The 15,044-nt window shown below is 32.2% G+C and overlaps 2 protein-coding genes across 5 annotated transcripts in view; one reads left to right on the top strand and one right to left on the bottom strand.

The window, feature by feature from the left end:
- The window catches only part of CHPT1 (choline phosphotransferase 1), a 33,777-nt gene extending 27,012 nt beyond the window's left edge, over positions 1-6,765 (top strand). Inside the window, exons 6-9 of one of the 4 annotated variants that reach the window (XR_005656160.1) lie at positions 518-676; positions 1,141-1,266; positions 3,454-3,654; positions 6,079-6,246. Coding sequence is in view for 2 of the 4 variants with exons in the window: in XM_039877965.1 (XP_039733899.1) it covers positions 518-676; positions 1,141-1,266; positions 3,454-3,564; positions 6,079-6,123 (441 nt within the window). In the remaining 2 variants the exon portion in view is untranslated. Of the gene's footprint in view, positions 1-517; positions 677-1,140; positions 1,267-3,453; positions 3,655-6,078 lie in introns of all 4 variants that reach the window. The other 3 variants (XM_039877965.1, XR_005656162.1, XM_039877966.1) reach the window with 3 other exon arrangements.
- Positions 5,552-14,843, bottom strand: SYCP3 (synaptonemal complex protein 3). The gene is made up of 9 exons (XM_039877968.1): positions 14,545-14,843; positions 13,699-13,844; positions 13,205-13,265; positions 13,006-13,040; positions 11,422-11,539; positions 10,494-10,593; positions 8,409-8,507; positions 6,283-6,387; positions 5,552-6,158 (listed from the first exon to the last, which is right to left on the bottom strand). The coding sequence occupies exons 1-9, from the start codon at positions 14,670-14,672 to the stop codon at positions 6,105-6,107; spliced, it is 846 nt and encodes a 281-aa protein (XP_039733902.1). The 5' UTR covers positions 14,673-14,843; the 3' UTR covers positions 5,552-6,104.
- Between the last annotated feature and the right edge of the window lie 201 nt (positions 14,844-15,044).

Genomic DNA, 15,044 nt, shown 5'->3' with positions numbered 1-15,044 from the left:
TAGATAGATAGATTAGATAGATTAGATAGATAGATTAGATAGATTAGATAGATTAGATAGATAGATAGATAGATAGATAGATAGGGGGTGTAGTTGGTATAGAGACCAAGGCAGAATTAAACTCTTCCTAGTCAGTGATTAAGATATTTTGTAAAATTGACAGGTTAAGCTTTGTTTCAATATCTGGACAAAAATATGTTAACTTGGCAATCCAAGTGTTGATGGCCTTTAGCATAGAAGAATTTAGTATAAATTGTTATTTTTTTAGTTATGTTTTAAATGTGTATGTATATAAAATTGGAATCAAACATCTACGGCATTGTATTATGTCTGTGTTACCCTAGGGTTCTTTGAAAGTTTGAAAAGCACTGCTAAAGCCTGTATACTCCTTCGGCCATACACTATATTACACTCTTCTTTGGGTCTCTAGTTCCTAAAACAAAATAGATGCTCAGAAAATGCAATGTAATAAATGCAATGTTAAAATGTGATGCTGATTTTCTGCTTTATCCATTAGGGCACCAGTGTTCTGTCACCTGGACTTCACATAGGAATTATTATTATACTGGCAATAATGATCTATAAAAAGTCAGCAACTAATGTGTTTGAAAAGCATCCTTGTCTTTATACCCTAATGTTTGGATGTGTCTTTGCTAAAGTCTCACAAAAATTGGTGGTAAGAATTTCTTTTAATTTATGATTCATGGTATAAATAACATACCTAGTCCTCAAACACAAAGCTGGAAACTATTTCATACAATAGGTAGGTTTTTTTTGTGACATTATCAAAATATATAGTTCCTTATTTGTGCTCCAAGTAAAACTGTGAGTTACTGTTAAATTCAGGGACACAGACTCTTTACCATATAGTAATAAGTTCTTTTAATTATTTCCTTAGCTATAATTATCAATTATAACTTTCTTATATCAAGGAATTTTAATATTGAAATGTTAATAAGCTACCCAGTCATCCAGTCATGAATTTGAAAAGTTTTAGATTCAGTATTTCTATATCAAATAAATGTTCTCCTTACCTTATTTGTCTTAATAGTGAATTAGTTATAATCAATTCTGTCCTGAAAATAAAAGCTAAAATGTTTAAAATTTAATAGTGAAATTATTTTGTTTACTTTTTTATAGATAGCTCACATGACTAAAAGTGAACTGTATCTTCAAGACACTGTCTTTTTTGGCCCAGGTCTTTTATTTTTAGACCAGTACTTTAATAATTTTATAGACGAATATGTTGTTCTATGGATAGCAATGGTAAGTTCTTTTCTGCTAAGATTTTTATTTATTTTTAAAAGATGTCAGCACTATGCTTAAGAGTCATTTCAGTGAAATACCAGGTAGTCTCACTAGTCTATACATTATTTAAATGTTTCTATAAAATTACTTCTTTTAAGCTGTGAATTGTTTTTTCTTAAATATAGAAAGGGCCCAAATATCTGGAAGTCTTGCTCCCAACAACCTAAATCCTTAAAAACACAACTGTGTACCTTAAAAATTACTATCTTTCTCTCCTCCAAAAAATAGTATGAAGATGTCAAAAGTCATTTTACTCTGCCCAAAGGACTACAGCACTTATTAGTGTCTTTTACTTAATCAAACTTGTTAGAATTATTCTGAGCTTATAGCAGATAACAGGTAAATTAGATGGAGTTAGTGTTAGGAAAGGTGGGCACTTACTGCATCAAGAACTGTCAGCTAATAGTGAAACAAAACAGAACTGACATTATTAAAAGTATAGGATTCTGGGACCATTTTGTGCTAGAAGTAACCCTATATATCTGTATGGCCCTTAAGGATAGTGCATAATTTATAATAATAATGATGACTCTCATCAAGCAAACATTAAATTCTCATTGATTATATTCTGCTTAAGTGATATGGTTAATACATATATTCAAAATATGCATTATTATTCAAAATGATATATAGAATTATGGTACTTGAGAGAGAAGCTTTAGCCATCAGAGGAAAAAAAAAGCAGTGTTGGCAACATTTTAATCACGAAATTGGATAAAGGAAGTATTATTAACTTTTTTTGAGACATCTTTATGGTTGGTCTTCAGTTATGGTGGTATTGAACAATCTGCTATATTTTTCCGTACCTCTGGACCTCACTAGGCTTCATCAAATTGTCAGTGATCTATAAACACATATTAAAATGAGCTAAAAGAAACCATGCAGTGAATCTTTGGATAATTTGAATAATCTACTTGTTAGATTTAGGCACTGAAAAAACTGTATCTGTTCTGTGCATGGACCATTGAGGTACATATATCTGATGATCATTTATACTAGGTTCTATAGTAGTATACTTTTTCTGGAGTAAATTAGTAATATCTATACTTAGTCCATTCAAAAGTCGTCTATTCTTCAAATGGTAGTGAGATGTAAATCTTAATCCTTGAAAGTTTTCAGACAATAGTCTAAAAAGTTTGCAAATCAGAATAATTTCCTTTGTTTTTCTATCTACATAAAATACTTTTAAAGCTCTAAAACAGTCTAAATTTAAGAAATAGGGAGAAATTATTCAAAATATCTGAAAATTCAATGTAAGGTTTCATTTAGTGAAAAATATTACCAAGTTGAATTAACATAATTAAAATATCGTGTTAAAAATTCAAGCACATACTTCGTAATGAGTTGTCTAGTTTACACTGGTGGTGGAGATTACACTGAGAAAGTCAAATTCAATTTTTCTTTAAAACACCACGTGGGCCACAATTAAAAACAAGAACACAAAACATTATGTGAACCAAACAAAACTCGTGTACCCTATGGCATCCTTAGGGAAAAAGGTTCTTGCTTCAGAGAGAAAAAGGTCAGATGGAGCTTTTCAAGTAAATGATAGGGAGATTTTCCCCTCGTGGGTAAGAATTCCCTCTTCATCAGCAGAGCTGTGAGGCTCTTTCTGAAAGAAAGCATTTGCCCCTGGTCTCTGGGGAAGTTTTTAAATAGTGTGCTTTCCTCAATTTTGTATGCAACACAATTTGTATATGCCTCCCTCAATTATGGTGTCTTTTCCAGGCCATTACTTTCTTACAGCTAAGGTTAAAGGAATAAGAAATGTGTGTCATGGAATTTCATTATAATGACTGAGAGCCCTATTAGAAATTTGTGGCTTTGTTGTATAGCAGAAAATTGAAAGAATGTGGACTCAAAACGTACATTCTGTTACTTTCCAGCTTTTGTAGTTGTCTAGTTTTTTACCACTCTGAGCTTTAGTTTCTATAACTGTAAAATACCCTGCATATTCCAGAGGACTATAGTGAGGTCCAAATATGGAATGTATGAAAGTACAATAAAGTGAATTTTTCGGTGAAGAATTTTAAGTTAAGGTTTGAGAGATTGGCAGGCAGGGGTGGGGTGGGGGGCAGAAAAATAGCTGCTGCTTCAGAAAAGTACACCATAATCCACTTTATATTTTCTCTTTTGTTTCTAAAGGTCATTTCTTCATTTGATATGATGATGTACTTTAGTGCCTTGTGCCTGCAAATTTCAAGACACCTTCATCTAAATATCTTCAAGACTTCATGTCATCAAGCACCTGAACAGGTTCACAAGCATATTGACTAATAGCCCAAGGAAAAAGAGGAGAAGCAGTTAGGGAAACCTAGGAGTGAAGGAAATCCCCTTTTGCAGGAGGCTAGTATACTATCAAATAAGGTTATATTTAAATATAAAACATTAAGTCCTATAGATTCCATTATGTCTATTTCAGTTGTGAAGACTTCATTATATATCAACATTTTTGACCACAGATATTATCAGAGTAATACAATCTATAAATTAATTAGAAACAAAACCAAAGAAAGAAATATCAATTGTCTGAGGATAAGAAAGTGAACCACTGTAGTTCTAAAAAGCAATCTCTTTGTCTCAGAAATCCTTTCAGACACTTGGGATTTTCATTGATTACATATAAATTCAGGATTTAAAGGATGTTGAGGGTGATGCTTACTTTGCTAAAAATTGACAAGTTACTAATACTACATAAGTGCATAGATTGTAATACTCTATTAAGTCAAATGATATAAGCAATGATTTTTTATTAGCCATTTTTCAAGAGGTATGTTAATTACTGTCATATAAAAGGAAATACTTGATTTAGTATACCAACTAGAATTTAAAAGGCCTACTGGAATTTTCTATAGTTTATATTTAGTAAAAGGAATTTGTCTTACCAGTTCAGAAAAACAAACCTACAGTGAGGTTTGTTTGATATTTCTTTGATATTCTGAGTTAAAATTTCATTGTCACAAAATGGTGGACGTTAAACATTCTCTTTTATGAAAAATAAAATAGCTAAAGCAGTTGACATATAAGAAAATTAGTAATTTATGAAAACATAAAAATATCTTCCCTTTAGAGTTCAGAATATCAGCCAAAGTTACTTCAAGTACACATTTGAAGTAAAAAGGAGATAAAATATCAGTTTTTCAAACACTAAGTACATTATGTACTGATTCTTCTACTCGCATTTAAAAGTATTTATAGTGTTCATCATGAAAAATAAAACTATCACAAGGACATTTAGTGATCCAAATCCTCAGACTCCCATCTTACCCTATTTTAAATTTTATCCCAAATTTCTAGACCATAAGCCATACGATAAAATAATAAAAAATATGAGTAATGAACATGTACTGTATTTGAAGCAAGAAAAAGACATAATGAAGAAACAATGGAAGTTGATAGTCCTTAAAAAGAAAATATGTATATTTATGTGACTTAAGTACATAGAAAACACCCCAGAGTACTTATTTGCCCCTGTAACTATTTGTAAACTCAAATAAGGACCTTTTTAGAAATCTGGATAGTACTTACGATTTATATTCTAACATATACTTTGGCTTAAAAGAGAACTCCTTTACAAAATCCAAAACTTTTGGAAGAAACTGTCTCCTTAATGTCAGATATTTGTTAATAGTGGAGGACTGATTTCTTCTTATGTAAGTTATCACAGAAAATGAGAATCAGTATGGACCTGCTTTTAAAAACTTTAAAAACTTTAAAGAGTATGTTATCAGGACAAAAATTAGAATTTAAAACTTGGAAAAACAAAAGAAAATCTCTCCTCTCCTCCTAATAGGCATATTTTTGTTTGTTTTGAATGATTCGATGAAAGCCGTTTGAGACAAAAAATAGTATGTTTTACTCATTTCACACAAATGCTAAAACAACTGAATATTTATTAAATCAAGTGTTTCATATTTTGTTTTTAAAATGGGACATTTTAAAAAACAAGGTATAAAAATTAACTATTCAAGTTTGGAAATGAATGTAAAATCAAACTTACATATAATTACTGAATATTAAAACTAAAAAGACATCCTAGGTAATTTACCTTTGAAGACAGATGTGAAGTACTTAAACCATAAGTAATTAGGTATGTTAATAATATGCATTTAATCATTACTACAGGCATGTGCCGTTTAATTTCGGACCAAGCCCAATTAAATGGCATTTTGATGTCTTTGTGGAAATGACATATTCACGAATCCATATTTTAAAACTGGTATTTATATATCTTGTTCAGTTATCTTAATGGTTTATAGTAGTTTTACTCCACAACACAAACTTAAGTTGCTTTCAATAAATTTTATAAATCAATAGATTTCTTTTGAAATCTTATCATTAGAATTGGCTGTGTAGCTTAATGACTATATACAAAAGGATGTACATATAAAATAAATTTTATTTTATTTTTTCTTAAAGAAGAACAATGTAACCTTCTATACTTGTGCTTTCTACCTTTTGGGACTGATACAGATACACTGAAGCCAAAATTGTAATTAAATAATCTTTATTGCTAAAAGTTAACTGACAAGTGTTATAGAGAAAAAAATCACTGTTACTATTAAAGAGCAGAAAGTTTGGTACATATAATTTAAGAATTGCTGCTACTCATGTAACCAACCGTTCAGATTTCATTTGGAGGTTAACAGAAAGAGGAGGCTTGCACTTGCTAATGAATAACAAGATTTAATATTTTAAACTAGAATTTTTAAACCACTCTAAAGACATACATGCCTCTCAGCTAATGTTATAATTTATCATATTACTTAGGTTCAAGTTGTTCCTTCAAAGAGTCATCAGAATAACATGGATTGAAGAGACTTTCGAACACTTGCCATCTCTTGCTGTTGCTGTTCCATGAAAGGAAATATTAAACATTCATTTAACTTTTCGATAAGTGTTTTACATATTTCAGCAAATAAAATATTTCAATGCTTACGGAAATCCTTATTTTTTCACTTTTAAATGACTTACAGTTTCCATCATAATTTTTTTTTGCAACATAGCCATTTCTTTTCTAAGATCATTTTGTGCACCAGAAAGTAGATTATCATGATTCTTCTCCAAGTCTTCCATACTCTAAAACATAAAAGGCTAGGTTCAGTTTTAAACCACCATTTTTTATTTCAGGTTCTAAACTTGTATAAGTATTTTCAACAGTAAGAACTTTTTAATAGTCAAATAATGTACATTATTTATTCCAAATAAAAATATTCTAAGTAATACATCAAAACCAAAATACTCACTTAAGGTTGTACAACAGTAGTGTAATTTGCTCGAAACAATGGGTTAATGAACTGTTAAGGTTTCAGTATTAACATAAAAAGACAAAGTCCCAAATCAATAGATACCATAATTTTGAAAATTTCTTATCTTTCTAAATATCAGGTTATAATCCACTTATTATGACTAATAATCAATGTGATGTGAATTCATTAAAGAGAAAAATGATCTGTAGTATACCTCTTTAATTTGTGAAAAACAAAAATTATAAATCTTTACTATTCATCCAATAGTTATCCTAGTGCTTAGTTATATAATGCCTACTATATAAAAAGTACTACATTAAGTGCTATAGAGAAATTTAAAAATAAAGATACATGATCATTCCCTTATTCCAGTAAGAAGAAACATATAAACAAAAATAACAAAATTTTATAATAGGAATGGAAACAGAACTTGTTCACAAAATAATAATATTTCAATGAATAAAGAAAAAGAAGTTAAAAGTATTCTAGGGCAAGAGCATAAACAAAAGCATGGAAGTGTACAGTGAGTGAATTTAGAGAAAGCTATTATGTGGAGGGGTAGGAGTAATGGATGAATGTAGTAATAAAAAGAGGATCACATTATTGGGTGGAGGGATCTTGAATACCTAACAATTTAGATGAAGAAGCTAGTAACACTTTTTTAGGAGGGAAGAGAGAATGTTTTAGGAAGATAATATAGCAGAACTATGAAGAATGGATTAGAGAACAAAGAAATCAGTTAAGCGTTTTAATAGTATAAGCAAAGAATGATGAGGTTTGAACTAGGGCAGCAGTGGAAAATTTTTTAAAAAGAACCACTGCAGAGGTAATAATTACAGGACCTTCTAATAACTAGATATGACAAATAAGGTAGATGCAGGAGTCAAATACAATACTTAAGATCCTATCCTAAGTGGTAACATTTAGAAAAAAATCTTTCCTAGTACTTTATCAAACCTTCACACCAATCAACAAATGGTTTTCAGGGAGCATTAGAGCAAGCTGATTGGAAACACTTTTAAAAATAATTTTGTGTTCATATAAAAGTTCTTTTAAAATATTTGTTTTAAAACTATTTTACTAGTTTACTCAGAGAATCCCAATTTCTTTAAAAGAGTGACATTCTGACATGTATTTGAAAAAGATTTTCTAAAAGAACCCCCCCATTCAAAAAAAAAAGTATATGCAGGATTCTAATGAACTATGAAAAGTTACTAAAAATAAATATATATCTGTATGAACAAGAGGTCAATGCCACAGACCACAATTTCTTAATATGCATATGTATCAGCATGTAATTCTCAATCCACAAATTTTTAATCCTCAACTGCTTTTTCATTCTATTACATGTCTGGACCATCTCTTATAAGTTGGCATATAAAGCCATTTTTAGTGAATAATAATTCTAAAAGCAAATATGCCGTAAAGTACATACATAATACATAGTAAAAATAACAAATTTATTTGTTAATAAAAGAAATATTCATAAATTTCAATTGGGTACTTTCTATTTAACACTGGGGATACAAAGACAAAAGTCTACCTAGAAATTACGAACTTTCTATTTTCAGTTGAACAGAGAACTATCACTAGTTTTAATATATGAATTTTATGCATAATATGTACATTTTAAGGTAAAATTTCCAATTTACCATTTCCTGTTTTGAATAATTACCACAAAAACATTAGAATCCTAAAGTAAAATACATTAACACTTAAAAACAATTAAAAATGGAAAATAGTTAAAATTTAAAACAAACGAAATGGTTTTTTCCTTAAACTTAGAAACATTATCTTCTACTTCCATAAATTATTTTATAAGAATATATTGTGTTACCAAATACAACAGACCTTTGTGTACTGCTCATATAACTGTCTAATTGTTTTCAGTCTCTGGCTCTGGACAAGTCTAGATTGTTGAAAAATCTTTTGTTGCTGTCGAAATAAATTCTACAAATGTAAAAGAAAAAATTATGTGATAACAATTTGAGTAATTTAGCAAAAAATAAGCCTTAAAGGAATAGTTTTAAAATACATACTTCTAAAATTTTGTTTTAACTATTATGACTAAGTTTAGATAATTTGTGTTCACCATTAATATACAACAACATATCTTCCTCCCTTCTTACTCTGCCACACTTGTTTAGCTAAACTCCAACCCTGGAAAACCCACCTCTCGAGTTACTCTGCTTGCATTCCTGCAGATGGTTATAATTGGAGAAAACCCTACGACTATGCTAATAGGTCTCACTGTAAATCATAATCACTAACCTAAATTGGACCCTTAATGCTATTTGGCAATTATATTTCCTTAGTCCACTCTCAGGAAAATATTTTATACCTTCTCATTTGACTTCAAAAGGCAACATATTTTCCACCATCTGATGACCTTAATTATTTCACTAAAGAAATAGAAGCAATCCAAAGAGAACTTTCAGTATCCTATCACCATATCTAACCCACCCAACTACATCCCTCTGTGTGCTCATATACTCTCTACCTTTTCTTGTTTTTAAGGATGAACTATCCTTAGTTCCCTGCCAAGGCCAACTTCTTCACAAATCCCATCCATTCCCAAGTCAGCAACTGTCTCTCCTCTCCCATTTTTATTTTTTCAAGATTCCTAACAGCACACAAACATGCTGCTCTTTCTCCATTCTTAACAAAAACCACTATTCCTTTTCTACTCAGGCTACCACCCCATTTCTTTCCCATTCTCTTACACTCATTCCAATTGAGTTTCTGCACTCACTATTCCACCAAAATCATTCTGTTCAAGATTGATCAGAAACATTCTGATCAACACCCATGACCTTCACATTGCCAAATCTACCTTATTTGGCCTATAAACAGCATACGAAAAACTTAATCCTCTCTCCTTAAAAGGTTTTCTTTCTACCTATTAGGCCACTTATTCTCAGTGTCCTTTACTGGTTCTTCCTCATCTTCTTGAACTCTAAACATTGAAGTACTTACTTAGACATCTCTTTTACATTTACAATCATTCCTTTGGTGATCTCATCCGATCTCATGGCTTAAATTCTGTCTTTATGTTGAGAATTCCCAACTTTGTATGTTAAACCCATATTTCTTTTCTGAACTCCATATTCATATCAGTGGCCTACTCCATCTCCCATTGGTATGTTTCATATACATCTTAAATTTAACATTTCCAAAACTGAACCATTTGACCAATCCTTAAAGTTATTTAATATGAACAGCACCTTAGTTCTTAGATAAGAAATGTGTGATAATTTTACAAACAGTGAAAGGATGAAATAAAAGGAAGGTTAATGTAGTTATATATGGGTGAAGTTGACTTCCATCTGCCATAGAAATGGGCAGGTAACACAAGTCTGGCCATTAAGAGTAAACCATGTTTTGACCATAATAACCAGTTCAGGAATGGGCAAATGATCCAAATTGAACAGTGATATTTCTCCACAGGACTTTTCTGCCAAAGGTACTGAGAAAGACTATCTTAGTCCATAGGGATTACTAAATTTATAGTAAGTCTGGGATTGCAAGAAGCTATCTTGCTTACCACACTGAGAGAGGCTACTAAGAACTGGAGACAGCCAAGATGATATTACACAAGCAATCCTTCCCCACCCCTAACCAGCTATGCTGAAAGCTAAAGTACCCCCCGATTTCTTTTATATAAACCAAAATCTTTCTTTTGTACTTTGACAAATTTCTGTCACTTGGAACTGCAAGAATCCTGACCAATATAGTAAGCAAAGACCAACAACTTTTATAAGTATGGTATGTGCCTGTTCTTCTCTGGTTTACCATTCAGAAGGACCAAAACATATAGCTAGCAATGGGTAATGGAATCTAGCATAGTTCTATGGGTCTCCTATAAGGCTAGGCTCTCCATTCCTACTTGATACTTGGATATGATAGATTAATAATAAAGCTAACCATGATACTGACAGCTAGTTTTTCTTCTTGTTCCTCAGCTTTCTGCACATCTGTCTCCCACTGCTGAAACAAAGTCAGAAACTGCTGAGAATATTCTTGGTTAAGCTTCTGCCTGTAAAACATAATGTGAATATTGTCTTTTTCAAACCAATATGGAGAAAAAACATTCGAAACAAAATTCACTTTACATAATTTATACTATAATAAAAGGAAATAAAAGCACCTTAAAATTTCAAATATGAAACCAAGAAGTAAAATTATGATTTATGCTGATTCCAAAAGTATTCATTTTCCTAACCAGCTAACAGAAAAGCCCTCTCACATGCTTTAGCTCTTGAAAACTAAGGAAGTTTTATTGTCTAAATTTTCCAGAAAATTCCATTTTACTGCTACGCAGGTTTTTTCATTTTCTCCTGAAAGTAGGTTCTGATATGACAAATAGATTCAATAAAGTTATTATATTTATCATATAAGATTTCCAAATAGATATATTTCACTTAATTTTTCCTCATTTTGGTACAACAATGATTTTATACAAAAGAGTAGTTAATTCAGCTAAAATATACAAATTATTTATAATATGATTAATCCTTTTCTACATTGTTACACAATTAACTATCACAAGACTAATGGTTTATATGACATTTACTTTTATTCAGCTAGTGTATTTCTAGAACAAATACAAATGACCTTTATAGCAAAAAAAACTTCAATTTTTATTTAAAAGGGGATAAAGGTAAACTATTGATTTCTAGGAAAAATATCTCAAGTCTTTAACAGAGTGAGGTTATAAGATTAATGGACTTAGAGAAAAATCAAACCAAATATACTTTTTACTGGAAACCTCAATAAATATAAGATAGCATTTTTCATAATTTGTACCAATGAATACTATGAAATGATAAAAATGCTGTGGCTGTGAAAGAAACAACAACCATACCTTTGCTCTTGTTGGGTTTTCCAAACGTGTTCAATTTTCTGGCTGCTGGTTTTGATAGAAGCTTTGGTATACATTTCTAGTCTTTTTCTCTTAGCAAAAAGAGCCTTATTAATGTCAGCTATATGAAAATAAATATTCATTAAATTTTAATGTTGAAGATAATTACATATTTTGTTGCTACATATTCAAATAAATATAAGTAAAGTTGGTTTAATGGTTTCAGAAAGACATTTTAAATTAAATTTTAAAATAGGTATAATATCAATAAGCAAGTTTATGTTTTTTTTCCTGAGAAATCTTTGTTATTAGTATCCCAGTTCTGATTTTCCTAGCTAGAGATTTTTTTTTTAATTTAGAGATGATTAAAAAGAGCTAATTAAAAAAAAAAAAAAAGATCTCAAGAACAGACCAATTTCCTGAGAAAACACAAAGGCTAAATTTAACTAAATTTACAAAATACTCTCCAACTGAAAGAACATATTTAGATGAATTATAATTAGAACTCATTATATGAAACACATGAAACTATATATTTGTAAAATCCAAAAAGGATAAAAATAGTTTAATCAAAGAATAAGAAAAGTATTTTTAAAAGTTATAGTAATACTTTTAAGCATATTATTTACTAAAAGAGACAAAGATCAAGCATAGAAAAATCTTAATTTAAATATATATCTAAATTCATTCAAGAACCCTTTTAAATACTTTCATGAAGCTTTTTATAGGACATTTTTACCCATAAATACTGCATTTCATAAAATTTTTAATACTTCAATTAATGCTTTGCTAAACATGTGCATATGGATCTACCACCAATAGCTGTTTTTCAGTAATCATGATGGCGCTTCATTAAATATTTTCTATTTCTAATATCCATCAATAATACAATATGACAGGTTACAAAACAAGCATTTTGCCACTACCAAATAGAGCAAAGCTTTCAAGAAGATTCTATGAATAAGACATATACAGAAGCCTAATATTGACTCTTGAGTACTATATCCCCTAACACCATTAATGTATCTGATAATTGACATACCATTTAAAGTTTATGAAATTTTTATCTGATTATACATCTCTTACTAGCTAGCAAGGCTCTCAACTACATAGTTTAATAATGTAAAAATAAAAATAGTTATTTTAAAGACTTCAATTTACGAAGGGCAGTCGTAGAAAACTAAATTGAGAAAACAGAAAACCAACATACATATGAGTGTATTTGTATCACTTAGTCTGTGCAAGAGTCTCTGAAAGTCCATACAAAGAGGAACATAAAAAAAGTCTATACACATTTCCAATCCATTTTGTTCTAAAATTCCACAGTCCATTAAATTCACACATACATAAAATAAAAGCACCATTCATACCTTACCACTGTTAGTACCATTCAAACTCTTCACATCAAAAACTGGAAAGGTTAAGCAAGGAAATTAATGAAGCTGAATCACATATTTATGCAAAATCTTACATATGAGAACAAGGCATTAAATGACAGTCTTCAGTACACTGATTAAAATTTCCTATTATACAAGTTATATGGTTTTAAAAAGCTTTCTTTAAATACAAGTATCGCCTAAAACATACCTCCAAATCTTTGCAGCATATTCTGTACTTCGCCCCTGTGAAGAAATTACATTTAAAAACTTTTAATTAAGGATCCATAAAATATCATGCTTATTTTGGAATGTCACACTCCCAGTATTTTACATATAATACTAACTGAACAACCAAAGTAGACTTTTCTTAGAGTACTTCAACAGGCAAAAATTATTGAGTACATTACCCCACATCTTCTACTCCTGAAGTCCTTTTCCTCACATGCTTATCAATTACTGGAGATTTCTCTGTTTTGACAATAAAAAATAAAAATATTTTTGAAATTAAGTATGCTCTTTTGGTAATTTTTAATGACGTAATCTTAATTTCGAGGTCTTTTAGACTTTTTGCCAACATGAGTTGTTAAAGCAGATATATAAATGCAATCTTTCTCTAAAGATGAGGTGGAATTAAATCAAGATCAAGGACCATTTCATAGGGACAATTTTGTGAGACTTCTTGTGTTAATGTCATAATAAGCCATGGACTATTTATCAGACATTTTGGGAATAATGACTGCAAAGCCAAGAGATGCTATATGAGCTACTCTAACTCCAAATGAGGAACATGAAGTACATGAAAATGCTTTACAAAATTTTCTTATCGTTTAAAATACAATAGGTTCAAAATAAATTTACTGCAGGACATAGTCAGTGCCCAGCAATATTAAATACACTGTACCTTCAGTAACGTCCTCCTCTGAAACACTCAGATCTTTTTTATCTTCGTTCTCAAAGTCATAGGCTCTTATAACCTGATCCTCCATTGATGTCCTCCCAGATTTCCCGGTATGTTTTCTTCCAGAGGGCACCATATTTAGATGTTTTCTGATTAAAAAATAAATAGATCTCTCAAACCTTCTGAATCCAAAGACACCGTTTAAATAAACTGGTAAAATTCAAAATTTGATATCTCAAATACAGGTTATCTTAGTGGAATAACATTTTAGGAGTCTCCTCACTTATTTGGATGAACCAAAGGTTAACAAGATAAGGAGAGCGTAAACCCTGCTTGCAGGTGTGATGCTTGGAGAGTTCGCACCTGTGGGCTGGGAGATGGGAATTTTGTCCTGCCTCTGCCAGTGTCTGGCTGACTGTAAGCAAATCTAGCTTTCGCTTTTCAGTCACAAAGTGAAATGGTAGTTGGCGGGACCGACCACGAGCACGCCAAAAATGAGCTTACGGCAACATAAGGATAAAATAAAAACATTCTGCAATCTGCGCCGCGGAAAATTAACGTCCGTGGAAGATTTGCGCAACACAGGCATCGAGGACAAATGAAGAGCGGCCCTTAGTTAATTTTAATCGTTTTTGACGGGTTTGGGGCAGCAGGAGGGAGAGATGGCTGATGGATGCCCACCCTTCTCCTCTGCGGCCAACCTGCCCAGGACGGCGTAAACCGTCAGGTCCAGCTCAGCCCGCGGCTGCCCCTTCGCCCCTCGCCCGCTCAAGGCCCCGCCTTCCGTGAGGCTCAGGGCCTCCATTTCCCTGTCAGAGGCCCCTGGCGGAGCCAACAAGGAAGATTTACCTCACGAAACAAGAGTAGCCTCTGGCTCGGACTCCCGAGCTGGACAACTTGCCCCTCGTCCCTCGTCCCACGTCCCTGGTCCCTCGCCCGCTCAAGGCCCTGCCCTCCGTGAGGCTCAGTGCCTTCATTTTCCTGTCAGAGGCCCCTGGTGGAGCCAACGAGAAAGGTTTACTTCACAAGTCAAGAAGAGCCTCTGGCTCAGACTCCCGCGCTGAACAAACTCCTCCCCTCACGCCTGAAAAAAAATCCCACACTGGCCTCCCCTACCCCAGCTTCTCATCAGTGATGTCCGCTTCGCTACCGCGACGCTCTCTGAGGCAACTCAGAATTCGCGCGGGAGAAGGGCCAGTCTCATCTCGCCCAGGAGCGTCGCTGATTGGCTGGTCGCAGTGCGCATGCGTTCAGTAAGCTCTGTCCGCACCGCTACTGATCGCGAGACTGCGGATCCAGAGCACCTTGTGGGCCGAGGCCTGCGGCTGACACACTTCAGGCCTATTGTT

This window comes from Pteropus medius, unplaced genomic scaffold (genome assembly GCF_902729225.1).
Source record: "Pteropus medius unplaced genomic scaffold, Ma_sr-lr_union100, whole genome shotgun sequence".
In the NCBI taxonomy this organism is placed as follows: Eukaryota; Metazoa; Chordata; class Mammalia; order Chiroptera; family Pteropodidae; genus Pteropus; species Pteropus medius.
This window is presented reverse-complemented; position numbering and strand designations above follow the sequence as displayed.